Consider the following 27,400-nt stretch of genomic DNA (forward strand, 5'->3'; position numbering starts at 1 on the left):
CCACAGTTCAAATAAAATCTCTATTTCCCTAAGAAAAGCTTGGAGACATCAAGAGTCATTGCAGTAAAATGAAAAGCTAAAATCCTTTCACCACTTTTAATTTGGAAACAGCCATCACCATGAGGGGACATGGAATGGAAACCTCAACTCACTAAACAAATGGCAGGGCTTCCACGGGACAGAGTCCTTGAATGGCTTCTGACACCAGCCCCGAATGTACTTTTTGGCCAAGGACCCAGGCGGCAGGCATGGATTTACCAACGAGAGCGCCGGCGGCTGGGGACTCCCCGTCGCCGCCCGGTGCGGGACACATGCTTTGGGTCATATGAGCAGTGTGGGATTATTCCAGCTGCAGCAGTTTCCAGCCCTGGCTAGTGTCAGTTTCATTGCCAGGATTTTTGAAATGCAGCAGCTACCTCCATGACCCATCTCATGTGTTATTTTCACTTGCCAAATCCAAAACAGCTATCACCTTCTGCAGTGGGTAAAACCAGGGGCAACCCTGTCACTGTTATTTCTGCTGCCTCTTGCTTAACTTCTAGATAAGTTTTCCTGATTCTAAGGGCCCAGTATTTCTATCTGCAATAACCTCTGTGCACACTCAAGTCAAACTGCATTTACCTTGTGCATAAGTGTTTGCTAAACAAGAATGAGTTATTCCAACTTTTGGAATAGTTGGATACAGGCCTAAAGATGAATGTATGGAGAGCTGATTCAAGGTCTTCTTTGACATAAATTTGGATTGTTGAATTAGATTTCTGTAGGATGACTTAAACAAATTTTCAAAAAATACAACAGAAAAAAATCGAGTTCAAAAAGACCCACTATAGTTCCCCTCTCTCCAAATGAACCTTCAGTGAATGCGTTTCTCAGCAGAAAAAAAAAAAGTATATGCTATTTCTTTCAGGCTGTTGAATCTTCATAAAAATAGCCCTGTCAGACCAGAAGGGATACCTTGATGTCACAAGTAAGTATGTTTATAAAAATATTAGTGAATATATCTGTTTAATCTATCATATACCCACTTAGATCACAGTAGCTCTGGTTTTAAATAACATTTCTTTATAGTCTTTTCCATGATATCATTTACAATCACTACGAGTGTGGCTTGGGTTTCTCACTGACAGGTTGCTTAAAGACCTTGTTGTAGCTCACTGTTACTGTGTGTTTATTCTGAGGGTGCTAATATCCTGACTATTCAATTTGCGCTAATTCTTTTTTCCCTTTTTTGTTTTCTAGTGAAGAGTTACAGATTGCCTACAGGCCTGCTTTGCACACCTTTGATCTTAATTAACCAAATCACAGATATCATTATAAAAACAACCACATTAGCAGCTGGACTTTAACTGGCAGATCGCAGATCTTTGTCCTCAGAGTCCCCTCCTGCAGTTTTACAAGCATGTTGTCATCATGCTGGGTAGAAATGCTCGCTGTTCCTCTGTTAAGTACTTACTTTACAGTATTATTTGATAACTGCTATGTTTATTTATAGAGGTTAATGCCAAGTTTCCGTCTAATACCTTGGAGCTATCGCTCACTCAAAAAAATCTTATCTTGTTCCATAAATAACATAATGACTTGCATTTGTAAGTTAGTGTTGATATATGCCATATATTGCTACATTTTCAAGAAACAGCTAACAGTATTAATGAGTAAATGTGCCTATTGCTAAGTTTCATATGAATTTCCACAGGAAACTGACTGAATGTTATTAATTCAGCCATTAACAAATGATTCTTGCTAGAATTTGTAATACAGGTATTTAAAAACAAGTTTGCCCGCTTTTAATTTGGGTAACTTTCTATTTTTCACATTATCTTAGAATATGCTTTTTATACTGGTACAAAGAATGCCTGTCTAATAAAATTGTACCAGTAGGAGCAAGTCTAGAATATTATAAATGGCTGTAGGCAGTTCAGTAATGGGAACATTTTTAAAAGACTGGTGATTGCTCTGGTGACTGAAGAGCAACACAAATGACTAAAGGGGTAAAGGCAGACTGACTTGCTGCACTGGGAGATGTTTGACAATATACATACTTTCAACTTGACTAAACAAAGCTTGGGGCAGCTAGGTCTATAAATATTTAGGGAAACAAAAGCCACTGGACTAGAGGACTGGAGTTGCTCCCAGAGACATGAAACCACATAACTTGCTGGGCTGGGACTACGTCAAGTCACCTTTTTGGTATCTGCCATCACATCTGCCCCTCCTCTGGGCTGCCAGTGAAAGGGAGTTCCCTACCTCGCCTCCAGCTATAGGATGGCCCTAACTGGTGCCTACCTGAAGAAAAATGGAAAAAAAATAGGAAGGAGGAGTTTGATTTTTGTATAAGGTTCCTCCTTTCTCCAGATAATAATGTGAAACAAGATGATGGGCAGTTTCACACAGCAGAAGGAACTGGCTTCCTTAGTTATTGAGCAATTTACAACTTGGCCAATTCCATCTTGCTTTCACTTAGCAATTACAGTGCAAGGTAAGAAAAATAGGCCTTAGTGCCAAAGTAAAACTTCAGCAAAGCCTCTTTCTAAATCCCTGTTTTTATGCTCTTCATCTGCATGCATATTGTCTTCCTTACAAAGTCTTCCACTGCAGATCAGTGGCAAGAAAGCACTTAAGCACGCATATACTGATAGTTTTGATCTCTGAATTATCACTACACTTCCAAGGATGTGTGTTTTCCTAGACCTGATCTGAGAAAACTAGCCAATCATAGCAAGAATGAACACACATATGTTTCCAAATCCGAATATCCTCCTCTGTCCTAAAGGCAAAATCGTATAAAGCCTTTTTAACACAATCGGCTTCCTCACAGCGGATAAGGCCACTCTGATCCATATGCGGTTTTCCCAGACTCTCTGATCAAGCCCAGGTTTACCAGAAGGCTTTGGGTGGCCGGTTTCCTTGCTGGCCCACGCGTGGCACCGACCACCTGTCCGTGCTCACCTGCACGGCCCTGGCGGCGCCGGGCCGGGCCTAGGCCGTGCGAGGGCAGGGTGAGCCAGCGGCTCCCCAGGGCTGGTGGCAAAGCGCTGACTGCTCGCTGCAGGACGCTGTGACTTTTAGGTGAACCGCTAGGGAGAAATGAGCTGCGGCAAAAAAAAATAACGTTAAACTTCAGGATGTTATTCCCAAATGGAACGCACAGGTCCAAACCCGTATTTTCAGTCGGGGAACGTCAATCTCTGCACTCCCTCCTACTTATCCCTTTCCCTGTAGGAGCCGGGAAGCGCCCGGATCCTGCGGGAGCACAGACCCCCCACTCCCTGCCGGGCCCGAGGCCAGCCGCGCCGGGCTGCCCCGGCCCGTCACGCCTGAAGGTCGCTGGTGTGAGAGGCCCGGGGCCCGGCCGCTGCGGCACCTCGGCTCGGCTCGGCTCGGCTCCTCCAAGAGGCCGATTGTGTCCGCGACACCGCCGCTGCGGCCCCGCCTCGCCGCAGTCCCTGCGCGCCCTGCGCACACGCGGCGCGGCCGCCCGCGGTCTCGAACACGCGGCCCCTGCGGGCGCCCCAGCGGCCCCGCCCGCGCCCGCGCCCGCGCCGGCGGCTCGCCCCGCCCCGCCCCTCGTTCCGCTGCCTCGTGACCGGCGCTGCGGCGGCGTCAGCTGACTGGGCGCCTCACGTGACGCGGCGGCGGTGCGCGGGCGGCGCGCGGCATGGAGCAGTGACGGGTAAAGCCGTCGGGAGCCGCCTCCCGCCCGCGCCCGGTCCGGCTCGGCCCGGCCCGGCCTCGGTGAGTGCGGCGCGGCGCGGCGGCGCGGGAGGTTGGCGGGAGCGGGCGGGGGAGGAGGGGCGAGGGCAGCCGCGGCCTGGCCCGGCGGCACCGCGGGCGCCCGCGCTCCGGGGCCGCCGCGTCCCCGAAGGCGCCGCGGGGCCTGGGCGCGGCTCCGCGAGCGCGGGCCTGGCTCGGGCCGGCGGCGGCGGCGGCGGCCGGGCCGGAAGCGGAGCAGAGCGGCTGCGCGGCGCGGGTTTATTTCTTGGAAGAGGCAGGAGAAGCGCGAAGGCGAGACCGGCGGGGGCAGGTGCGGGGCGCCCGGCGCTGCGGGAGCTGTGGCCTAATCCCTGCGGTCGCGGTCGGCGGTGCCGTGCAGGGCCCCCGCCTCGTCCCCGGATTTTGTTTGCACAAGGCATATGAAAACTCAGTTGTGAAACCTTCGGTATAGCTACTGCTTCCTCGTTATGGTGACTTCTGTTTATCATATGGTGAGGCAGCGAGGGCCCAGCACTAAGCACCAGAGGGGATTTCTGAGAGCAAACTCGAAGAAAGAGTATCTCAAGGGCTTAATGAAATGCTGGATGTTGGGGATATTTGAGCTAAATAGGAAAGAATGAACGATATTCCCCTTCTAAACCTTGTTGTTCTTGCAAAATGCAATACAAAGCATGTTAGTTGAGACTCTGTTTTGACATCGCTCTCTCTGTTCCCAAATACATAACTGAATCATCTGTTTAGAGATGTTGTTGCTTGAATGTGGCATATTGCATGAAAGCTTTTTCTTTGGAAATTATTTTTTTCTCTCTTTGTCGATTTTCCTAATAGTACAAAAACTAAGTAGTATTGATTACGGAGAGTAATGCAAAATACACTTTTAATAGTATATCAAACTTATTTCAGATATTAGTTAAGGATTCAAAATAGGAATTCTAGGGAAATGCATCAAGAGATGAAATATTTTGAGCATATTTTATAGACAAATTGTGCTCACTATCTAGCAGAACACTTTGGTAATGCATCTACATTACTTAAATCTCTGTCTCTTTTTAACAGCATATGTGAGATTTTATTATATCTCAATATTATGTTGCAGATATGTTTATAGAAGAGTGTCAAGGGAAATTCACTGGGATGCTGCTTAGTAGTTGAATCTAAAATGAGGAAAGTATGTTCTAATAAATTTCTAATATTAAGCCCTTATAATTAAGAATACATGTTCTTTGTGAGTGCTAAACAAGGTGAAGATAGGTCAAAACATTACTGGTTTTATAAGATTAAATAATTTTTTGAGCTATTGGAACTTCAATTGATCCATATTAAAATAATAACTTCATAATCTGTAGTTTTATAAGTTTCAATGTAGCTAGTTAAATGCAGTATATAAACTTGGTATTCCAGAAGTAGTTCCCAAAAGTTCTGAACTTCAGTTCAGAGTTGTTTGAGAGGTTTTTTTGTATAAACTTTGATTTTTTTTTTTCCTTTTCCTAGCTTTGTTTTTTTCCACCTGTATAGCAAAACATTTTGCTGAAGTTTGCCAGAAAATACTTACAATAATGTTTCAGAAGCAGTTTCACTCCTTAAGTCATGGATGGGTGATTCTATCCATATTCAACAGAGCCAGGACCATAGTTTCTGCTCATTTAGTATCATTGCATGGTATGGTATTGAATGGACATTTAGGAGAAAAATACTTTGTAAGATTTGGCTTGGCTAAACTACATTTGTACTATGTGTAGGATGTTTTTAAAATGATGTATTCTTTGTGGACAATTCCATTTATTAATGCGGGTATCCACTTATGGATATTTCTGCTTTTTTCTTATGAGTGTTCATCTGAAATAATTGGGATAACAAAAATAGCTAACAGCCTGTTAGTAATTAGATGAAACTATGCTATGACAAATTCTATTCAATAGTACTTTACCTCCCCCCCCCAAAAAAAAAAAAACCTGTTATAGGAGTGTAAGAGTAAACAAAAGTTCACTTGTCTGTTCATATTGCTTATTCTTCATTTTATACTTTCAAACTTTTTGTGGGGGGAGGGGGCCAGAAGGGTCTTTCCATGGTGTTGCTGTCCTAAAATGTAAAAGGAAGGAAATCTGGGAGAATTTTATTGGACTCATGCAGTTAATGTTCTTTGGGAGTGAGGAAGGTTAAATGATAGCTGATAGCCACAACAAAAAGTTGCCTATCTTCTGTTATAGGTACTCTGCTTCAGTTAATGTTGGCAGTCACAAACATAAGCAAAGCAGATAAAATAAGAGGCTTAATCCTCAGGCTGTTAGGCATGTACTTAAGAATCTGAACTGCACATTTGGGGTTTTCTTTAGCTTTAAGTCATGTTATCTCATAGGTAAACTAACCTTGCTTCTGCCATCATGCTTAAGAAACTCTGAAGATAGTGCAACTCCTTTGTTTGTGTCTTTGTTTTTGTTTTTTTTCCTGTAACTTAGTTTTCAAAATATAATGCTTCAGACTGTGGGGTCTTAGGTTAGGGCTATATCCTTATACAAACAGTGCTTAGTACGATGAGATTCCTATCTGGATCAGACTGGAGTTTTTGAATGGTCATGTAATAACACTTGCTGTAGGTGTAGTTCTAAAATCCTGTCAAAGTGAGCCTTCTCAGGGCAAGGTGCAGCTCATAAATTGATAGTATCCTTGTAGCTGATATTCCACTGTTAAGGCCAAAATGAGACCAGTGGTAGGTTTTGTAGACTGCTGAGATGCCAAGGCTTGCCAATTTACAAATACTTCTTGATCTAAAGAGAGAATAAATTCACCACAGTGGAAGGAAGAGTATATTCCATTATTTGCAGTTCAAAGAAACACAGTAATAGTTTACTGTTAAATACCTGCCAGTGTACTTAGAAAATGTGAATCCTTGGTATTTGCTTTGTTCTATGGTCCTCCCATAGAAGGACTGTCCTTTAAAATTCATGGCTTTCATTTTATAATGGGTCACTATGTATTTTTTTTTGGCTGACTAGCATCGTTTCTGTTTTTCTTACTGTTCTGTGACACTTCTCCTTTCCCCGCTTCTTGTTCTCTATTTTCTCTAGTTCTGATCTCAAACCCCTTTAACATAAAATAAACATACAAACAAGCTTGTAAAAACTCTTCTCCTGAGCCTTTTCTCATTGTATCTATTTGAAATCTGTCTGGGAACTTAAAAAAGCCCCTATCCTAAAACTAGTCAGTGTAACTGCCTGGGGCAATGTCTAGATGAGATAGATGTCAGTCTTTCGTGTATCAGCACTCTTCTCCCCTGCCCGTTTCATATAATCCTCCATTCAGTAGGTGCCTGAAACGGTGAATCATCTTATTTCCACTGGCTACTAGAAATGGAACAGTTTTTGAGGAAAACCAGCCACATGGACAAAAAGGGGATGGGAGGTTGGGGAAGAAAGGAAGAGAAACCTGCTAGCTTAATGATTCCTGGGAGCTACAACTGTTCTTTTTCTATTCACTTTGAGTAGTAGAAAAAGATCTTGTTTATTCAATTGAACAATCTATTTTTGCTTTTAATACTAAGGAATCAAGAAGTACTGTACTTTGTTTAAGCAGAAAAAAAGATTTGCTGTGGGTCTGTCTGTCAGATGTTTGTACCTTCAGTTTTGTTTACAGTAAACTTGTAGTCTTAATATGAAGTCTGCAGAGCAAGTCTTTGAAAACTAACTTAAAGATTGGAAAACTTGTTAAAAGCAATTATTCTCTGCTATGGCCCATTAAAGATTTTTTTCTAAGAAAAGGTATTTAGAGTTTTAACAGTAAGCTGATTTTTTCCCAACTTGCAATGCAGAGAATGACTGTGTTACTGTGGAAATGTAACTGTTTCCTTGGTTGATCTCATCTGTGGAAACTTTATATGTTTACTTTAAGGGCTATTTATGTTTTAGTGGAAAACATGAAAATGCAGCATCTCTCCCTTTTACTGAATAGGAGCCTTGGATTTCTGTTTTGGCTGCTCTGTTTTTTTTAATCAAGTGTTTGCTCTCTGCTGCTGCTGCCAGAACTAGGTCCTCTTATTTTTCCAACAGCCATTCCAAAGCTTCTTCAAATCCTAGTCAAATCCAAACAAAAGCAAGTTAAAATTTAAATGCTTCAGGTACATTCATAAACTGCAGTGGTATCTTCTTCCGTGGGTAAGTTTACAGTAAACTTGGCTATGTCTTTTGTAGTGTCAGGGTTCAGTGAAGCATAGGAAAATGCAGGGTGCCATGGATTCACTGAGTTTGGCATGTGTTAAGGAGGATAGTGCACCTAAGTCATTAGAAGAAGATGAAGTTTTGTCTTGTTCCAAAATGTTGCTGTGCAGTAGACCTCTTGTGGAGGCCCATTATTTGAAAGAATTCAATTAGTGTTTCCCTAAGCAAATAAGCCTCATAACATAGATCATGTTATATCAGTGGCAACCAATTCCACATTAATTTTTCCTGATAACTACCAATACCAAAACCATTAATGCAGTATGACCAGACATTGTTACACCATAGACTTGTGGGGGGGAGGTCAGCGGTGTCTGAGGGCTTTTAGCATGGGTTTCACCCTCTCTGTTGGATTTTGCTCTGGGGCACTTCACCTCGACAGTTGAGGGCGCAGCACGAAGGGGGAATTGGACTCTGTCTTTTCACCTGGGCTTCTCGCAGAGAGCACCCCTTTTCTCACTCCCTATTATTTCCAGAAGCAAAGAACTGCTTGTCCCTTCTCCTTCTAATGCACTTTGGCAATTTGTTAGGTGAGAAGAAAAAGTGGTGTCGGTGAGGAGAGTACAGGTGACTAAGTCCCCTGTCTTTCTGCTAATGGAGTGAACCAGCTCTGCAGGTGCACTAGCCCAACCCAGGAGAAAGCGCAGGCCGAGCTGGGCTGGGTCAAGCCATACATGCAGAGTGGGGCACATGTCTAGTGTTGTACATATTATGATTTTTTCAAATAATGGTGTCCAGCTTTGTCATTGTATATTTTTAGAATTATAGTGCTTTTGTGGGATCACATGGTCCTGGTGTGTCAGATGTCATTGAGTGTGTAGGATCAAAAGCCTTGATAACTGGATGCCATGAAGGAGGATGACTGTTGTGCTGGTGAAAGGATGTACTTCACGTTATTAATTTAATGGGATGGTAAACGTTCCTCAGATTTACATTTCCTGCATAGTTAACAAAAGTGTCTGTTAACAAGACTTAGTTCATCTCTGTCACTTCAAGACCCTTGGTGATTTGTTGACTCTAGAACTATTATACAGATGGAGGACCCACGCGTGTTTTGTTTGCTACTGTGTCTTAGTTCTTACAAATATGGTATTTAATTCTCTCAAAAAGTTGAGTGCTGTAGTCTGGGCTCTCAATATAAAATGTAAGTTAGTCTTGACTCTTCCAAAACATGATTCTCTCAAGGTATGCTTTGATTTTTCTATTCACCTCCTGGTTCAAAAAATCCATGAACTCTTAACTCACTTATTCTATTTATTAGTAACAGAAGAATGTATATACCCTTTTAACTTCTTCAGCTCGTTTGTGAAGTATCTCAACATAATTTTTATATAGTACAGATACTCTCTTGAATAATGTTAGTGTGTATAATGTTATAAAGGTCTGTGATGATAGTAGAGATACAACGACTAGAAAATGTCCTTTTATTTTGTTTTTAGCTGCCAGGAGAACCCTCTTTGCTTGAAAGAAAAACTAAAACTTTTTATCATTTGAATACTTTGTTTAGACATTTAATCACTTTAAAATACTGTCCTAATCTGAAGTGATCAGAAAAGCTATAACATCAGAGTTGAAATCTGTTTTTTCTCTTATGTATTCAGAAAAAGCTGTCTGTTATACCAATGCTAGAAACTATATATACAGCTAAGAGAATATAATTGGATCCTGTGTTATTGTATTTATTTTCAATTGGATTGTTTGCTTTTAATCTTTTGTGGAACTGTAGTTGAAAGATGCTAATATTGCAAACTCGACCTGCTTTAACTTGCAAGATGCAGACCTTAAAAAGACTCTCCAACAGTGCAAACATGATTTGGAAGACAGGAAAATACAAATTTAGAACCATGTGATACTCTTGGTAGAATCTTTTATGGTGTCTAGAACTGCACTTTACTAGCATGGAAGAGAATATTTTTCTTAAGGCAAAGCTTTGAATCCTCAGCTAACAGCAAATACTCTTTCTCCCCCCCCAACCCCCTCATTTCCCTCCTTTTTACAGTATCTTGCCTCTATCTTCAGAAATAGAAAGCATCAAGATAAAGACACAAAAATGACTGAGTTTTGGCTGATTTCTGCTCCTGGGGAAAAAACCTGTCAACAGACATGGGAGAAACTACATGCAGCGACGACAAAAAATAACAATCTTTCTACTAATTCAAAGTTTAATATTCCAGACTTAAAGGTGTGTAAACCCTGTGTCATGCCTTAAGAGGTGTGTTTGTTTTGAATCATGTTTGTTTCTTCAGACTAAAACTGTAGATGATGAATAGTTGCAGACTTTAGGGAAAAGAGCTGGTTTCTTTTGAGTATGTGTGGATCTAAAAAACTTAATTTAGACAACAGTTATTTACCTTTTTTTCTGAAATTCTAAGTTAAAGATTCTTCAGTCTAAGTTTTGAAGGTTCAGCAATCTGCATTCTTTCAGCTACTACAGCAGCTTTTTCTGGGGAAGTAGTCTTGACTTATGCAGTTAGCTGGAGCAAAAAATGAGTTTTGTAACTTAAATGCAAATGAGGACTTGTCATCTGAGTATTCAGATGATAAGATTGTCTTTGATTTACTTCTGAATTGTCTGCTTCTCCTTTTCTGGCTGAGATGCTGTGTCCAGATATAACATTCTTCTGGCAAAGGAGCTTTTGTTGTCTCCTGCTGAGCACTTAATATGACCTGCCAAGGTGTGTGATAGAATATAGGAATAAAATTGTTTAAACTATTCCTATGAGAAGGGAAGAGAAGCAAAAATTGAAAGCAGTTTCTCTTGGTTAAGTACAATTATCAGGGTATGGAGAAGTTAGGAGCTAGTGTACTCCTTAAGAAAAGGTCTGTCCTGACACCAAACTGTTTCAGAATTGTGAGCTCAGTTTAACTTTTTGGAAGTGAAAACTTATCAAAGTGAAGGAAAAATGCAACCTATATCTGTCTGTGGGCAGGTTGAGCAGGCATGATGCCTCATTCTTGTTTCCCATGATGAATGGGCCCAGAGCATACAGTGCTGCAGCATGCTTTTTAGAGGACCTTCCAACTGCAATAATTTACATTCCCCTTTAGACAGTCCTGTGTTATTTCAAGAAATAGAGGAGAAAAGAAGAACAACTACTACAGCAAACGTCAGTCTCTTCCTAAGAGATCCTTGGACCTGAGTCAAGATGACTTTCTAACTATAGGGTGACTACAGTATTTAGAAGAGTTATTGCTGAAAACTCGTGGCCCATTAGGGTTATAATCAATTGTTTTTGTTTCTACTCTATTTCCCATGAACTAAAATCCTTCCTAAAAGGTGAAGAAGCTGAATGTACTTTAAACTTATATACTATGGTGTGTAATCTGGCTTCTCTGTACCTAGTAGAACTGTTTAGTTAAAACTTGTTGAAACAGTAATTTACTCTCCAGTGAACAGCAGCCTTATTGCTTGGGTAAGAAGTGTCATGGGCTTAATGACTTTTGTTCTGTGTCTTATAAGTGGCAAGTCGAAGCATTGGTTTTCTTATTCTACATGTAGGTCAGATGGTGGGGCTTGGAAGGAGGTTTGGTTGTGACAGTTGTGATTTAAACAGTACAAGGTATTCTAATACTTCACTTCTTTGGGGACAAAAATCTCATAAACCATTCTCCTGGGAGCTCTGGACTTTATAGGAACCAGTAATTAGGCCACTTGTTGGGATTAGAATGTGAAAGCTTGTCTTGTACCCCTTTCTGCTTCAAGGCTGGAGAGAACAGGAATCATGCAGATGATGAGTGGACATATGTATAAAATAAAGATGCTAGATTTAAAGCCCTTAATGTTAATAGTATGTTGGCTAAAGAAAAGATTCACTTATTTTTGCTGAAATATTACTGTACATAAACCAGTATATAAAGTTTTAGACTTAAGAACAGTAGTGTTTTGGAGATGCCTCCTACATTCATTGAACAGAATGAACAAATGTGTCGGACTTGAAGAGAGAACCAAAGAAACTCCCATAATGTATGACCTGTTTAAAACAAAAACACCTTTCAATTGTTTAACTTCAGTGTAGCTATACTGTTTTACATTTTTTTGATGTCTTAAGATCCAATTGAGACTTGTGGATGAAACAGCTAGACCTCAGAATATTTAACTACTTTGCTGTAAGTTTCATGCTTGAATTATGCTGAGTCTAAAATCATTTTTTTCAGAAAAGGTGTATGTATTGCAAGTAAGGAAAGAAAGTGTTTTCTGGAGGAGGGTGTAAGAAAAAGTGAAGGCTTTAGACAAACTAGAAATACTATAGTCTTATTCCATTTCTCTGCATGCAAAAAGTTCCAGACTCTGGTCTGACTGCAGCAGGACTCTTGCATCTTCTAAACGTTCCATGTTCTGGTTGCCTCCAGCAATGAGATACTTGATTACAGGAATCTCAGATATGATCTAAAGCAGTAAATCAAACCTTGAAGTAAGTGACTTGTGGAAAATGCAGCCAATTCATAATGTAAAAGTTGTTTTAACGTGTTTTGGGTAGCTGGAATGCAGAACAAGCTGTGCACCAAACTAGAGCAAGTTAGATCTAATGCAGTGGAGCTTTAAGGGTATCTTGAGCAGATTAAGCATATATGACTTTCTTAAATCGATAAGTCTGAAATCTTAGCGTTCATGCTGTTATGCAAAATTACCTGTTCAGGGGATTTTGCTTTTATTGTCGTTTGTTTTTATCTTTCTAGGTTTGCATATAAAACTGCTAATACGTTTCGATCTTTCCTTCTAGGTTGGCACACTGGATGTTTTAGTTGGTCTTTCAGATGAGCTGGCTAAACTGGATGCGTTTGTGGAAGGGTAACAGTTTGTTTGTACTAACATGCAAAATACCAGAACAATGATGTGATAGTTTGCCAAGTCATAATGATACATGGATTATTTTCAACTTTTTGGCTTGATAATCCTGTGTAGGCAGTCACAGAATCTCAGAATAGCTGGGTTTGGAAAGGACCTCTGGAGATCATCTGGTCCAACCCCTCCTGCTCAAGCCTGCTAGAGCAGGTTGTCCAGTACCACGTCCAGTTGGATTTTTAGTATCTCCAAGGCTGGAGACTCCACAGCCTCCCTGGGCAACCTGCTCCAGTGTTCAACCATCCTCACAGTAAAGAAGTGTTTTATTATGTTCAAATCAGCAAGCTAAACAGCTATTTTTTTTTACTAAAATCTCCACTTGAAAAAGAAAATCTAAATAACTTATGACATAGTGGGACATAATGAATTGATGAAGGATGGTTCTCCATATAGTAATGCTGTGTGCTGCCAGATACTGGAGAACAGTTAAGAATTGAGCCTGACAGCTGCTGGAGGTGATGATGAAATGGAGTAAAAGATATGCCTTTAGCAAATTAGAGTAATATTTACAGACTTTAAGTATCCACATTGGTTTCTAGCTGGAAGAGATGATTACACAGCAATAAAATTAAAATACAAAAGCAGTTCATTTTAAGGAAACCAATGGTCCTTTGAAAGTGATTTTGAGCAAATGCAATAAAGCTTGGTGTAGTCAGAACTTGTAGAGCCATCTTCTCTTTTAAGGAGAGAAAAAGAATTAAGCAGTTTATTTTAAGTAGATCAGGAAACTGTTTTGCTTGGCAAATGTGAATAATGTTAAACATACCCTTTCTAGAGAGGAAGGCAGGTCTTGTGTGTCAGATCTCAGGAGGGCTTAGGAGAATGGGGATTTCACCATGGGTATTAGTCATCTTTGGCATTTCACTGTCATAGTTGCTTTGTGTTTAATTTGGTTTATTGATATTTTCTACCTTGCTATCCATTTAGAGAATGGGGTTAGGATTTTGAAATGCTGACTGAATTCGGAAAAAGATTGAGGTATAGTGGGACTACACCTGAAGTCAACCCTTATTCCCTAGAGGTGAGGGAAGTAGCCTCACCTTGTTGAGAACTGATTAGTAGTAAAACTGTAGAGAAGGTTTTAAATAAAATTCTTGAGTGTTTTGGGGAAGTTGGTCTCCTTCATATACCAAGCCGAATTTGTGTCTTGGAAAGCTTATATTTAAAACAATCAATTCTTCATATTTGACCAATCTCTTAATTCTTTTCCGAGGCAATTTCAGATCAGTTTCATCAGTGGTATTTCTCCAATGGCAGTGTGTTTTCACTCTTTTTTCACTCTTTTTTTTTTTTTTTTTTTTCCCCTCCTGGCTCTATCTTTTGTTTTTCAGTGTTGTCAAGAAGGTGGCCCAGTATATGGCTGATGTTCTAGAAGACAGTAAAGATAAAGTTCAGGAAAATCTTCTGGCTAATGGAGGTAAAATGTTAATTGTAATATATACCTTGTAAAAGTGGTAGGAGGGAAAGCAATGATCCTGAAACATACTTAATGCTGCTTCTCTGTAGGACACTCTGAAAGCCTAGTTCAAACATGGAAATACTTTTTCCTGTAAATCATTTGCCCTGTAAGAAATGATAGGATCCAGCATTGTAGAAAATTAGATCTGCGTGTTAAATATTCACTTATAAGAGAAGCCTTTTGATCCTTTAGGGTTGTATTTTGTCATCACTAGTCTCCAGTGAAACACAAAAGATTACTGATCATTGTAAACATTTCTGTGTATGTCTGTCATCTGAGTAGGTATCAATTAGGTAAGCTATGCTGGAATATTCAGTTGTTCCCAGATTGTCGTAGAGCATCTTTATAAAGCTAGCTGTATCATGGAAGCAGCTGCTCATACTAAAGAATGTCATTGATATCTAAATCAATACATTGTTTCCAATAACGGTTTCATATAATTTCATACAGCTTATATTGATGCAAAAGAGGCTTATATAAGTGAATTAACATGAGACAAGTGCTGTGGTCCTAATTAAGAAAATTAATCTTGGAGAGGGACTTGGAGTAGTCTCTCTTGTAGATAGTTTTATGAAACTGCTGCTTCAGGTGAGCCAAATAATCTTTGTGGGTTTTCTGTTTTGTTTTTTTCCTCCTTCATAACCCTCCCTTCTCCAGCCCTTTCTTTTTCTTCATACAAAGCAGTCAGAAAAATGTTTGGTCTTCTCAGTACTTTTCCAGCCATCATTGGCTTGGTAGTAAATCTAATTTAGGGTCTACAAATGTGCAGAAACCAAGATCACAGATAACTTCTAATTTGGTAGTTTATTTTCAAAATTCTCAAGCAACAGGATCCATATATGTGAAGGTCCACAAACTTCTATTACAGAACTCTTCTGTTACACTAATCCTAAATGGAGTGTAATGCATCAGTCTTTGTCTATCTTAACAAAGTCCTTCTTTAACATTTCAGTTGACTTGGTCACCTATATAACACGATTCCAGTGGGATATGGCCAAATATCCAATCAAACAATCTTTGAAGAATATATCAGAAATTATTGCAAAGGTAAAATAATTTGATTTTATAAAATTTTATTTCTTGAACTTGAGGTATTTATGCACAAAACTTGGTACTCGGAGCTTTTTATCTATTTTTCTTAGCTTTGTCTGATATAATAAGTAGCAGTGAGCCTGGTAGCAGCATGTGTGTTCCAGTACCCAAACGAATGATTTGGAATAAAGATGGGATTTGAAAACTGCTCCCTGAAGGCCGTTGTGCTGTCTTTGCTGGTTTTGTTTCTTATACTTACTAGATCAAACTAACAAACAGCTAGCAAATTATGTCCCTTGCATCTCAATTTTGCTCTACTGGTTTGCCATTTGTCTGATGCTTTAAAACATCTTGGGCTATTGACAGTGAAATTGGGGGATTTATTTCTCTTCAGAAAGCTATAGTAGTCAGCTGTGAAGGGAAAAATAGGCTTGCCTTATATCTTGCATTAAAAGCTTATCTCTGATGTTGTGGGTTCCCCCTCCCTTTGGTAAAGTGGGTAAAAACTTGGTAAAGTTTTTCTCACCTTGTGGATTTCATTTGGCTTGTACCTGCTGTGAGCACAGGTTGGGTCCTGAGTCCTGACTGATTGTACTGAAATGATGAAGTAGTTCTCTGTAAGCTACCCTTGCTTTAATGTCTTGAAGTCTTTCAGGTTTTTTTCTTCTGTTTTCTGTAAACTGCCAACTTGTTCTTGGAATAATTTGCATTAATAAATAGATAACCTAGGCTCAGAGTACCTACAGATATCGTCTTTGGTGACAGGCATGTGGAAGCTATAATCATGAGGGAAAGCCTTAATGTTGGCAGGCTAAATGCTTTGCAGTAATTGTAGATTCTCCAGCTGTTTGTTTCTGTCCTAAAACTATTAGTTTAAAATGTTTGCAGAAACGACAAAATCCTAATATATATTATGTAGCTGACTGAGAATGTAATTAACTTTGATATGTTCATTGGGGATCTCACCATATCTTGAATTTACTCTTGGAAATTACACTTAGTAACTTTCTGGAAAATATCTGCCATATGGAGTTGTGTTGAAGGAAGAATGACAGATTTACAATTCTGCTAAGATTTGCATCATAAAAAATATCCTGCAGATATAAAATAATTAAAATAACACTGAAGTACATGAGCTTTTCTTCTTTTAGAAGAAAGTATAAAAGCGAAGCATTCAACTGTTTACAACAGCTACTTGGCAGATACAGGAATACAGTTTAACTTGAGAGTAAGAGGAACTGTGGGAAAAGAGGGATAAAGCATAAGAAGTCAGGGTAATGTGGCTTTCACAAGTCTTACCAGGGAAGTGATTCTTTAGAAATTAATTCCTTAAGTTTGGTCTTGAAATATGAGTGAAAGTTAGTGAATAAAGAAAATATTTGCCTGTTTCTTCTCTTCTTATTGGAATGTGCCTGTTTTCATAGTATAGAACTTATTTTCATAGCAATGTAAGTTTTTTGAGAAAGCAACAAAGAACATAAAGGGATTTACACTTTTATTTATTGAAATGTTATCAAGGTTTCAGTGCATGTTATTCCGAGTCCTAGAGTTTGCTAGATAGATTATCCGCTTGCAGTGAAGTTATGCTTTAGAACCTGAACTGTAACTTAAATTAAATGGGATATATGTAAGCCAATTATTTAGGTACCTCAGTAAGTCTTTAGTTTATATACCAAAATGCTGAGAAATGGGTCTGTAGAAGTTCCAGGGTGAATTATCCTCTTGACCATTTCTTTTCATGTTTTGCTATATAGCTGACATAAGTTCTTCCTGGTTGAAACAAGTGATCTTACGTGTTACCATAAACATAGTCACTGTATAACTGAGTGACATAGCTTTTGAGAGAGATTTATTTTGTAGAAATAAAATCATATCTTGTTCCCCAAGCTGTTTATAGTGCACTGAAGTGTTGTTTGCAGTACACTGAAGTGTTGTATCAAAACAAAAAGATGTTCTGTCAACAGTCTAAGTCCAAAGAAGGAGAAAGTCTATCAACTAGGTGTTCAGAAACTTGCCACTGGGAGTATTTTTTGTTGTGTTTGTTTGGAGTTTTTTTGTATGAATGTACCTATATGGGAGTGAGGAAGCAGTAAAGGAGAGAGTGTTATGATCGTGTGTTATGATATCAGAATAATGTTGTACTGAGTTTTTCAAGTTATCCGGCTAAGTGTACTGATTTTTAAAGTATTTGCTTGTGCAGTGTATAGGGTGCAAGCTGACAGAAATATGATTGGGTGTTTAAGACCTTCTAATAGCTTAATTGGTTTTGTGTTCTTTAAGTTGTTACCAAGCTATCTAACTGGGAATAAATCATTTTTAGTAATCATGCCTAATTAATTCTTGAGGATGTATTTAAGGAGGATGGCTTACTTGAGCAGGAACAGCAAGCAGAATTTGAGAGTCTAAACAGTAAAATAGCTGGAACTTTGAAACTTTGATATCAAACTTCCAGCTTTTTACTGTATTCTACTTTTAATGTCACTGGTAGCCTTCAGTTGTCTTTGAAACTTTTATATCAAAGATGATTGAAGGTTACCAGTGACATTAAAAGTAGAATACAGTCTGTACTTTAATAGACAAATATATTTATAGTCTGAAGTAGATTGGATTTAAGTCTGAAATGCTCTCTATTTGACTGCCCTGGAGATGGCCCTATGTAACTTCAGATGTTTTAAAATATTTATATAAGTTTTTACAAAATGAAGAAAGTTCCTATAAAACAGGTTTTCCTTTATAATTGTAAACCACTGCAAATGTAAAACAGCAGACTTTGTGCAAAGGGTTGGTGATATAATTTATTGCATTTTTCTTTGAAAACATACAAAAGGGGAAATAGCTCTGATGTTTAGAAAAAACTGTCATAAAATAAATAATGTGATAATACCTAGAATTGTAAATAGTAACAGCTGATATTCTATCTTTCAGAGTGCCCAAGGCCATTCTTCTTAATGAAGGGTGCAAGAAAATGTGTGATAGGCAAATAGAATGCAAAATACTCTCCTCCTAAGTTGTAGTTGAAACAAAGCAATAATGCTTTGGGTTACTTAGTTTATTCTTGATTTGTTTACCATCACTCTTGTCACTGAAACTCTGAGGGAAAAAGTATAATTAGAAATGAGGTAACAGCTGGAGCAAGTGATACTGAGGGCTCACAAGTATCCTTGTATCATAGTGGGGAAGTAAACTTTGGATAACCCCTCCTGTCAGCTGAGCTGAAGGGTGATTAGCTTCAGGCTAGTGGAGTAATGATCAGCTGGGTGCTGTAGCATCTCCAGATCTAAGCTTTAAAGTTAAGAAATCTTTTAAAAATCGTTTCAGTTCTTTAGACACTGTTCTCTTTTTATCTTTAAGGGAGTAAACCAGATTGACAATGATCTGAAAGCAAGAGCCTCGGCATACAATAATCTCAAAGGCAACCTTCAGAATCTGGAAAGAAAGAATGCGTAAGTAATGTGTGTTTGCTAATGCAGCATAATGAAGTTTTTTCACTGTGAAAAGTGAGTAATGTGTGAATTCATACAAACTCTAAGCTTAGTATATTTTTTGAGGTGTTTATCAATCTTGAATAACAGCTATCATAAAAGAACATTTATTTACAGCTAACTTGCCTGTCTCACTTGTGATTGGTAAGTGATTGAGAAATGCACAAAAATATATACAAATAGTACAAATCACTGAACCTTTTGAGAGAAACTTGCTGTTTATTTGGTATGTAACACTGCTACTTAGGTGTCTGTCTAAACAAGGAATTTTTTCCCTTTATACTGCTTGTGTTTTAAGCATATCTATATTAGTGTGTTTCTTCACATAAGTACCCTGTCCCCTAAAATTAACCAGCAGAAAGATAGCTCTTGCCTGCATGCAGGTAATGATAAACTAAACAAGAACTGCTTGCTGTCTTGTCATTACATGTGATGATCTGAAATACAGTTGAAGTACAGTAGTTATTCTGTGGAAATAGGGTTGTTATATTTGACCCAGTCCTGCCATTCTAGTTAATAGTATAAGCCTGCTGGCTATGATTCAGATCTATGGATCGAACAAAGGACAGTTATTTCGAGTGGGCTATAAGTTGTTTTGTAATTTGTCAGCTAAAGTCCATTAAATCTGTGTAGGTTTTCACTCTCTTGTGAATATTAGGCAATGTGACTCTTTAAATTTTCACTGAGGTTCTGTAGGTGTGTATGAGCTCGATTGTAACTCTGAGGCTTCATATACTAGAGTTTACTGAGATTTAATGCTTGTGTTTTTAAATCACTCCTAAAAAGAGCTTAAGTCTGTTTGGTATTGGGAATATGGAAATAAATATTTTGCTGAATCGTGCAACATCAGCTACTGAAAAAACTTTCAGTGGCTTTAAACAGTAAGATATAATATGCATATCAGGACATTTTGTTTGCATAACCTTCAATGCTTAAAAGAAATACATTTTTCTAAAAGGTTATACTAATTAAACACTAACTGTTGTCCAGACCAGTTCAAATCTTAAATATGTATTTTCTTTGCAGGGGAAGCTTGCTAACCAGAAGTCTTGCTGATATTGTAAAGAAAGAGGACTTTGTACTCGATTCAGAATATTTGGTCACATTATTAGTGGTTGTACCAAAGTAAGTTCATTACCTTGTCCTAAGAACAGAATAAAATAGTAAATCTAAATCAAATAGTAGATCCCACAACCATATGCTACTGTAAGAAAGGACATCTAAAATTGTTTTAGGTTTTCCTGCATGAACTAACACACACTTTTTGATGCTAAGCAGTGGCAAATGAGCCTGTGCACATGTATTGTTTGGGGTTTTTTTTCCACAAGAGCTCATCATAAGGAATGATGAATGCTCATGGATCTCACTAATGAACTTGAAATCAAACTTATGTCTTGTAGCTAATATTAGTGATTCCTTTTCATGCTGCAGAAGGTATCCTTATTAAAATAATTAGTACTGTGTTTAATGACTGAATTATCCTAGTTAGCTTTATGGTGGATTTCGCCATTTAGTGAGCAAAGTGTACTCTTAGTCTCCTTGCTGCACACTCTTCCAGATTGCCAGAACACTGCTTTTTTTAATATAAGTCTCTACCAACAGAATACTGCTTATGTCATGACAATGGCTTGTTGGGAACAGGATGTTCCTTGTTTGAAATTAAAAAAGTCCCCCTACCAAGGAAAGTAGTGATAGAGATGTCCGTAAGACTGCTGTAAAGTGAGAAAATGGCTGAACCCTGGACAAATAGTTCTGTTGTCTTTGTAGCACCAGACTGTCTTTCTGGAATTGGGAGCAAGGTTAGTTTCTAATTGTTAAAGACAGCCACTAGACTGTACCTGAAGTAGTAGTTTGTGACATGTAAAATTGTGGGGAAGGCAAAACAGTTGCCATGCTTTTAGCAGAGAACTAGTGCTTAGTATACCTTCACCCTTATTTTTCTTCTACCTGTGCCTTGGTTTTGATGTTGAAAGGGTGGAACACCTGCACCTTAAGCTAAAGAAAGGCAAGGCTTCCAAAATTCTCAGTGGTCTTTCAGGCGAGAGCAGGACTCAGAGGAACCCATTTGTAGTGGTGGAAAAAGTACTTCTTTTAATACTGCAGAGGAGTGGAGTTACGTATGGAGTTTTTGATAAACCTTGACAGTTAACTCCAATTAGTTGGTCCTCTGAGATCTATATTTAATTATGACTAATTTTGTTTCAGAGTTCTTTGATTTCAAAAATTCTACACACGTGAACTTACATGAAGACTGAAGATAAAATATTTTTCTCACTTTTGCTATCATTGTAGTTTAGTTAGCAATAATGTTACAAAGAGGCTATCAGGGACAGTCGTCCTTGTCTTGAGTATTTTTTGAAAACCTACAGCTGGGTGTTGGAAGATGTGATGACTAATGTTCTTAATTCTTTGGAAAAGCTTGATCTGTTAATTAGGTTTCTATGTAAGATTTCTTACTATAGTACTAAAAATCTAACCATAACCTGTGTATTTTCTAGGTTAAATTATAATGACTGGGTTAAGCAATATGAAACACTAGCAGAGATGGTTGTACCACGTTCCAGCAAGTAAGATGTTAAATGCTAAATCTCATATTGGCTTGCATTATATCTTTAATTATGTTCTTTATTTGTAGTGACTTAGTTTTAAAGACTAGGCTAAAACTTGACAAAATTTTTAGCTTTATCTGGGTCAAGCTTGACTATGCTGTACTTGAGAAACATTCAAAGGATCTCTAATTCTAGGGTTGACAAAGATATCAAACTCATTGTTTATGTGGGAAAGGCAATAGAATTGAAGAGGAAGGTTAGAATGCACCAGGTGCATTCAGCCAAGTGCATTCATCCTAGATCAGGTGTGTTCAGCTAATGCACGATGGGGGGGTAACAACAAACAGTAGCTGCCCTTTTGTAAGATTTATGCCAATACTCAAAGAATTTGAAACAAGTTACATATACCTTTTGAAAGGTGTTAGGGAGTGAAGAACTGGAAACGTAGATGGTTTTCCTCTGTGCAAAGAAAAGTAACTTGTCTCTTACCTGCTAACAAAGATACTTGGTACCATGCTGGTACTTGATGGGGAAGACTGAGGCCATGATTTGATGATACAGTTATGCCACTTTAATCTCATTACCAAATAAAAAATACAGTCAACACATAGCACTAAGTGTTGCTGTGATATTAATTAGAACCAATAGTGAGGTTTTTATCAGGCAGATCTGATACTATCAGCTCTACCCCAGTTCTAAAATCTGAACTGCCTAGCTACACACTTGTTGGATCGACTTCAGTCTGCTGGGAGGTCTGCTAATGATTCTGTTTTAATTACTGGGAAACCATGACCTAGATGTAGCATAAGAGGTGACTTGTTAAACTGTTGCATCATGCTTCATATGTCTTCAATAGGAAGACCATATGTCATTGAAGAACAGTCTAAACCTTCTCAAGCATTTTCCCCCAAGGTGAACTCTCAAAGTAAGCAGTATAGTACTGAAGTATAACAACAATAAATCTAAGAGTCTTCCTTAAAGCATAGGTAACACTTTTCCTTGCCAAACCCTGTCCTTTTAATTTCTTTTTCCATTTAAATAATGTAGTCTCAACATTTCAGAGTTAAACCAGCTTTAGATCCTTTGCTTGTAAAAATAATTTTAACTTGCAGAAATATCTAGACTTATATGAAGTGTTTCTACTTGGTGGGCTGTCTATTGAATGTGAAATGCCAACTGCCATTTCTTTAAGGGAGTAATTACAAGTGGTTGCCAAAGCTTTCTGTTGCAGGGTGTTTAATTTGGGAGTTAATCCCATGTAATTATCTACATTTATATTCCTGCCTAAGTAGCAGTAAAGTACAACTTAAGCTATTGTATTTCAGATCTGTTGTGACTTGAACCATATTCATTCTGACACTTTTTTTTTTTCAAAATGTAGTGTTCTCTTTGAGGATCAAGATAGCTACCTTTGTAATGTCACCTTGTTCAGGAAGGCAGTGGATGACTTCAAGCATAAAGCCAGAGAATATAAGTAAGGCTTATTCTGTGTGTGTTCACATACGTGTGTGTTCTGTCTCTCATACTTTGAAGGATCTCTAGATAGCCACTTGTGATTTTATTCACTTCCAAATGCAGATTTATGGTCCGTGACTTCCAGTATAATGAAGAAGAGATGAAAGCTGATAAAGAAGAAATGAATAGACTGTCAACTGACAAGAAGAAACAGTTTGTAAGTTTATATAAACTAGTCAGAAACCTGAGATTTCCAAGCACAGAGTAGTCTTAACTCAGACCAGAAATTGACAGGAAGATGCACTAATTTAATGCATCTTTAATTTTGGCTTGAGATGGACATATTGGTGGAGATGAAGTTTATACTTTGGCACACTTAAATCTCTAAATGTGATCTTTTCAGTTGAAGATGTGTGCGCAAATGTGGCCTCTGACTTCAGAGGCTGTTTATAATGGTCTAGTTTAAACTGCACTTGACCAGTTAGGGGCTGCAGTAGTGCTTACGGATTACCTGGACGCAGGAGAATTTGGAGAGAAATCCTAGTGCTGTCTGGTAGTTCAAGCCAGGCCATTGCAATAGGCCTATTGGACTCTGAGTTGACTGGTTGTTGCTGCATCATGATGTCATGAACTTGTGGTTCTGAGAAAGCATTGGAGGGATGAGATAGCACAGCCAGCCTGCAACCCAGATAATCTGCTCAGGAATAACTGAGTTTCCTGTAGCACACGTGCTCAGAACTGTGTTGAACCAAACGCTGAAATGGCAGCTAATCATATATGAAGCTTGAAAATAGACAAGCATTTGGAAGAAGTAATGAGATATTATTGAAATGGTTCTTAATACAGTCAGTCCACAAGTGGGACAGTGAACACAAGAGAAGTGAAATCTTGTGAAACTTTTCGCTCCATACTGAAACACCCTTGAGCCATTATGTCAGCTGTGCCTTTAAGTTGTCTTCATATCATGATAAACATATTAAATATCTGCTTAAACATGCTTAATAGGCTGAATCTTTTTCTGAATTTGGTATATAGATTTTCTGTCTTTCTCTTCCCTTTCACAGGGGCCTCTGGTTCGGTGGCTGAAAGTTAATTTCAGTGAAGCTTTCATTGCATGGATTCATGTAAAAGCATTAAGAGTTTTTGTTGAATCTGTTCTAAGGTAAAGAGCCAGAGACCTGAACAGTGCTTTTATTCCTAGACTTTGTAATAAGTTACGTGTAGGTTGGGCTTGCCCAACCGAGATATGTGAATGCTGCTTTTCTGGGCAGGACAAGGGGCAGGGCAGCAAGCACAGCTGGTGACTTAGCTCTTCTTGCCAATTGGGAACCTGAGCAAAGTAGTTGAGAAACCCTTGAGGTAGATAACTGTTTATCTTGCCCCTTGGAGATATTTTTTTCCCAGTGTTTTAGGAATTAAGGACTCAGCAAGGCACTTTTACTGACTCCTAGCTTGCTCAAACTGAGCAGCTTGTTTTAAAAAAACAAAACAAAAAACCCTTCTATTTCTGTGAGGAAATGTGAATATTTCATAATGAAAAATATTCAGGCTTTGAGTAATACAGCTTGACATCTTGAAATGCTAATACACAGCAATTCTTGTTCAATATTCTCACTGGAAAATTTCTCTTTGCATTTGTTTTCTTCCTACGTATCCAGAAGTATTGCTAGTAAGTTTGAATAAAAAATAGCTGTAGTGATTCTGCAAAAGGAGTGACTTGTTTTTTAGAGCAGACAGTACTTCGGCCTCCGTCAGTCAGAACACTGGAAGTTTTTTTGGAGGTCTGGGGTTTGTTTTTTTGTGTGTGTGTTAATTTTAGTACGGATTATTTTAGGGAGACAGTCAGGGGGGAAATCACGTTAACTTAGTCTGTTTTGTAATAGCTACAGGCTTATTTTGAGAAAAATTTGAGTAAGGAAGGCAGTTGGACTTGACTTGAAAATCATCATATCTTTCCACATATCTAGAAAGGAAGATTTCAGTAGAGATTAGATTCTCCATCTAGTGGCATAAGCAAAATCTTACAAGTAAACTAATGGGAATGTTCAAAACAGTCCAAGACTTTGGGTAACTTTTTTGAGGATTGTGCTAAGCACTCAAGGATTTAAAAGAATTTAAACTACTGTTTTGTTATTTTAAACTTGAAGAAAAAAGTTCTATTTTGTTGATGTTTTATTATGAACTGTAGATACGGAATGGTATTTCCAAAAAAAAAAAAAAGCACAAACAAAAAAACCCCCAGAATTTTCTCCCCTTCAGAAATAGAATACTTTCTCAAAATGGAATAAGATTCTACTTCTAAAGGATAGGTTAACCTAAGGCCTATTTTAGCATTTTCAGAGCTTTCTGCTTGATTTCCTCAGGTATGGCTTGCCAGTTAACTTTCAGGCAATGCTCCTTCAGCCTAATAAGAAAACAATGAAAAAACTGAGGGAGGTTTTGTATGACTTATACAAGCACCTTGACAGCAGTGCAGCGGCTATCATTGATGTAAGTATTTTTGTAACTGCTACTCCTATTCAATACTAAGTTTAATCTGTTTAAACAAAAGAAGTCTCTTTAGCTTCATTAAAAAGCCATGCCTCTATCCATATTCTCCATCATTCTCTCCCAGTACACAGAATTATAATTCTCCTTACAAAAATGCTACTTCTACCTTATCTCCTTTCAAAAAAGGGTAGTATTTTGAGTTGTAGCTAGTGCACTTGAAGAGCTGTCTGGTTTAAGTCCTGTGTTATTTCTTTTTACAGCATTCTTCCCTACTGCAAAGGGAAGGATGTCCTACGGACTGCATACATGTTCACATCCTCAAAGAATTCAAAGTTAGTTTTGGTATGGAATTAGGCTTAAGGAACTTGAACACATTTCGTGTGGTCTTTTTTGAGAATAGAAAGAATACTAAAAATTATTTTCCACAGTCTAAGGTAACAGTGGCATTAACATACTAAAGTGAATTTTTTTTTTGGTGGTGTTGCTGTCTTTTGTTTTTAATTTAGCTTCATTGTCCTTCTGTGCTGAAGGATACTGAATTGATGTCAAGATGGAGTCATGTAGAGGTTTCCATCTATAGAGATGTCTGATTTTCATGTTTAAAACTGATTTGTAGGGAGGCTTATTCTACTGTTTGTTTTGTATTGAAAAGCACTGCTTTACATAGATAGTTAAAAATTAACCAAAGATAGACCACACAGTGAGTTCAACTGAATAAAATAATTGTTTTTCTCCAAAGTACTTCAAGGCTGCTTTGGGGATAGGGATGTGACAATTAAGGTGAAAATTAAAGATGCTGAACTTCATGTAAATTCCTGAATCATTCAAGTACCCCATAACATCATTCTCATAAACTTGCTGTGTTTGGAAGTAGCGAAACAGCATTGTAGTCCTTTTTCTTCCATTTAGTGGCAGTATGTTTACTACAGCAACACATGTGCATTATTGATGCAAAGCTACGTAGATTTTTGAAAAAGTACTTGTATTTCATTTTGAAAAGCATTGTTACCCTTTTGTTAAAAGTTCTGGGGGAGGGGGTTGTGGTGGTTTTTGGGGTGTGGTGGTTTTTGTTTTTTTTTCTGTTGCTTAAATAGTCACTTGAACATGAAAATTTAAGCTTGAGGTCTTGCCTGACCTATTTGCTTCTCAAACATCTGAATGTTTCATCTGCTTCTGAATAAGAATCTGATGAACTGTAAAAGCATAACTGGTTTCAAAACTCTTTTGTAGGCAACTATGGATATTCCAGGCTTAAACCTCAGTCAACAGGAATACTATCCGTATGTGTATTACAAGATTGATTGCAATTTGCTGGAATTCAAGTAGAAGTTCCCTAACATGACAATCCTCTCAGTGTTGGTGTAAACAAACAGAAGTGAGGTTGAAGTACAGTAAAACTTTTAACACTCTGCTGATCCTATGCTTGCTTCTTATGTTAGGTGAATTTTGCCCACCGTGGTCCATCTCTAGACATTTTCTTTTTAAAGAAAAGTGTAGGTAATCTGCTTTTAACCAGTTATGTCTGTAAATGTATATTGAGAGAATTGAAGTATTTATAAACAGAGTCATTTATTTAAGGAAAAGGTCATTCCTCTTTCATATGGTGATGTGTGTTAATTCCATTTACCATTGTTTATATAAAAAAACTTGTTTACAAAAGAATAGTGTAAATGTTCATGGCCATTTTGTTCATTTGATTTAGTAGATACAATTGCGTTAACATTGTTGAACTGTGATGTAAAGTATGTAAGACTGGTATGAAATTGTGCTTTCTGAATGTTTTAAAATTACAATCAAAGCACTGTAAACACAGGAAAAATAAAAACACCTGTGCAAATGTGTCACTATTTATTGTATGATATATATATATAACTGTGGATGCCTCTGTCTAAACTTGATCAACTGATGAAATATTAAAAACCTATGCTATATCCTGCATATGGTAGTACAGAAATGCAATAGAGTTCAACACAAATACTTTTAAGATATGCAGGTATTTCTTTTGTGGAATTGTGCAGAAAATACTCAAGTATATGTTTGGCCATCAAGCCTATGTATGAATGTGTATGTCATGTTTATCTCCTTCATGACTCTAAAGAAATTTGAGAAGTAATTATTGGGAAGAATAATAGCCTGGACAGGTACACAAGCTAGTCACATCTGGGATT

The 27,400-nt window shown here is 38.2% G+C and overlaps 1 protein-coding gene across 3 annotated transcripts; it reads left to right on the plus strand.

The window, feature by feature from the left end:
- Positions 1–3,628: 3,628 nt before the first annotated feature.
- On the plus strand, positions 3,629–27,073 carry ATP6V1C1 (ATPase H+ transporting V1 subunit C1). Of its 3 annotated transcripts, none has more exons than XM_067290399.1 (13): positions 3,629–3,732; positions 9,922–10,104; positions 12,644–12,711; positions 14,097–14,182; positions 15,177–15,271; positions 18,608–18,699; positions 19,765–19,863; positions 21,237–21,305; positions 22,669–22,761; positions 22,866–22,959; positions 23,807–23,904; positions 25,106–25,232; positions 26,463–27,073. In XM_067290399.1, exons 2-13 carry the CDS (start codon positions 9,973–9,975, stop codon positions 26,556–26,558), a joined length of 1,149 nt encoding a protein of 382 aa, XP_067146500.1. In that variant the 5' UTR covers positions 3,629–3,732; positions 9,922–9,972; the 3' UTR covers positions 26,559–27,073. The 3 variants fall into 3 exon arrangements, with proteins under 3 accessions (XP_067146500.1, XP_067146498.1, XP_013810143.1); XM_067290397.1 differs by lacking the exon at positions 3,629–3,732 and adding an exon at positions 4,834–4,879; XM_013954689.2 differs by lacking the exons at positions 3,629–3,732; positions 9,922–10,104 and adding an exon at positions 11,966–12,029.
- Positions 27,074–27,400: the final 327 nt, after the last annotated feature.

This window comes from Apteryx mantelli, chromosome 2 (assembly GCF_036417845.1).
Source record: "Apteryx mantelli isolate bAptMan1 chromosome 2, bAptMan1.hap1, whole genome shotgun sequence".
Lineage (NCBI taxonomy): Eukaryota > Metazoa > Chordata > Aves > Apterygiformes > Apterygidae > Apteryx > Apteryx mantelli.

Bases quoted from the DNA above. Each gene is read 5' to 3' on its own strand.
- ATP6V1C1 (XM_067290397.1), top strand. The intron at 18,700-19,764 runs GTAAGTAATGTG...TTTTCTTTGCAG, and splicing joins AATCTGGAAAGAAAGAATGC to GGGAAGCTTGCTAACCAGAA. The intron at 23,905-25,105 runs GTAAAGAGCCAG...TGATTTCCTCAG, and splicing joins TTTGTTGAATCTGTTCTAAG to GTATGGCTTGCCAGTTAACT.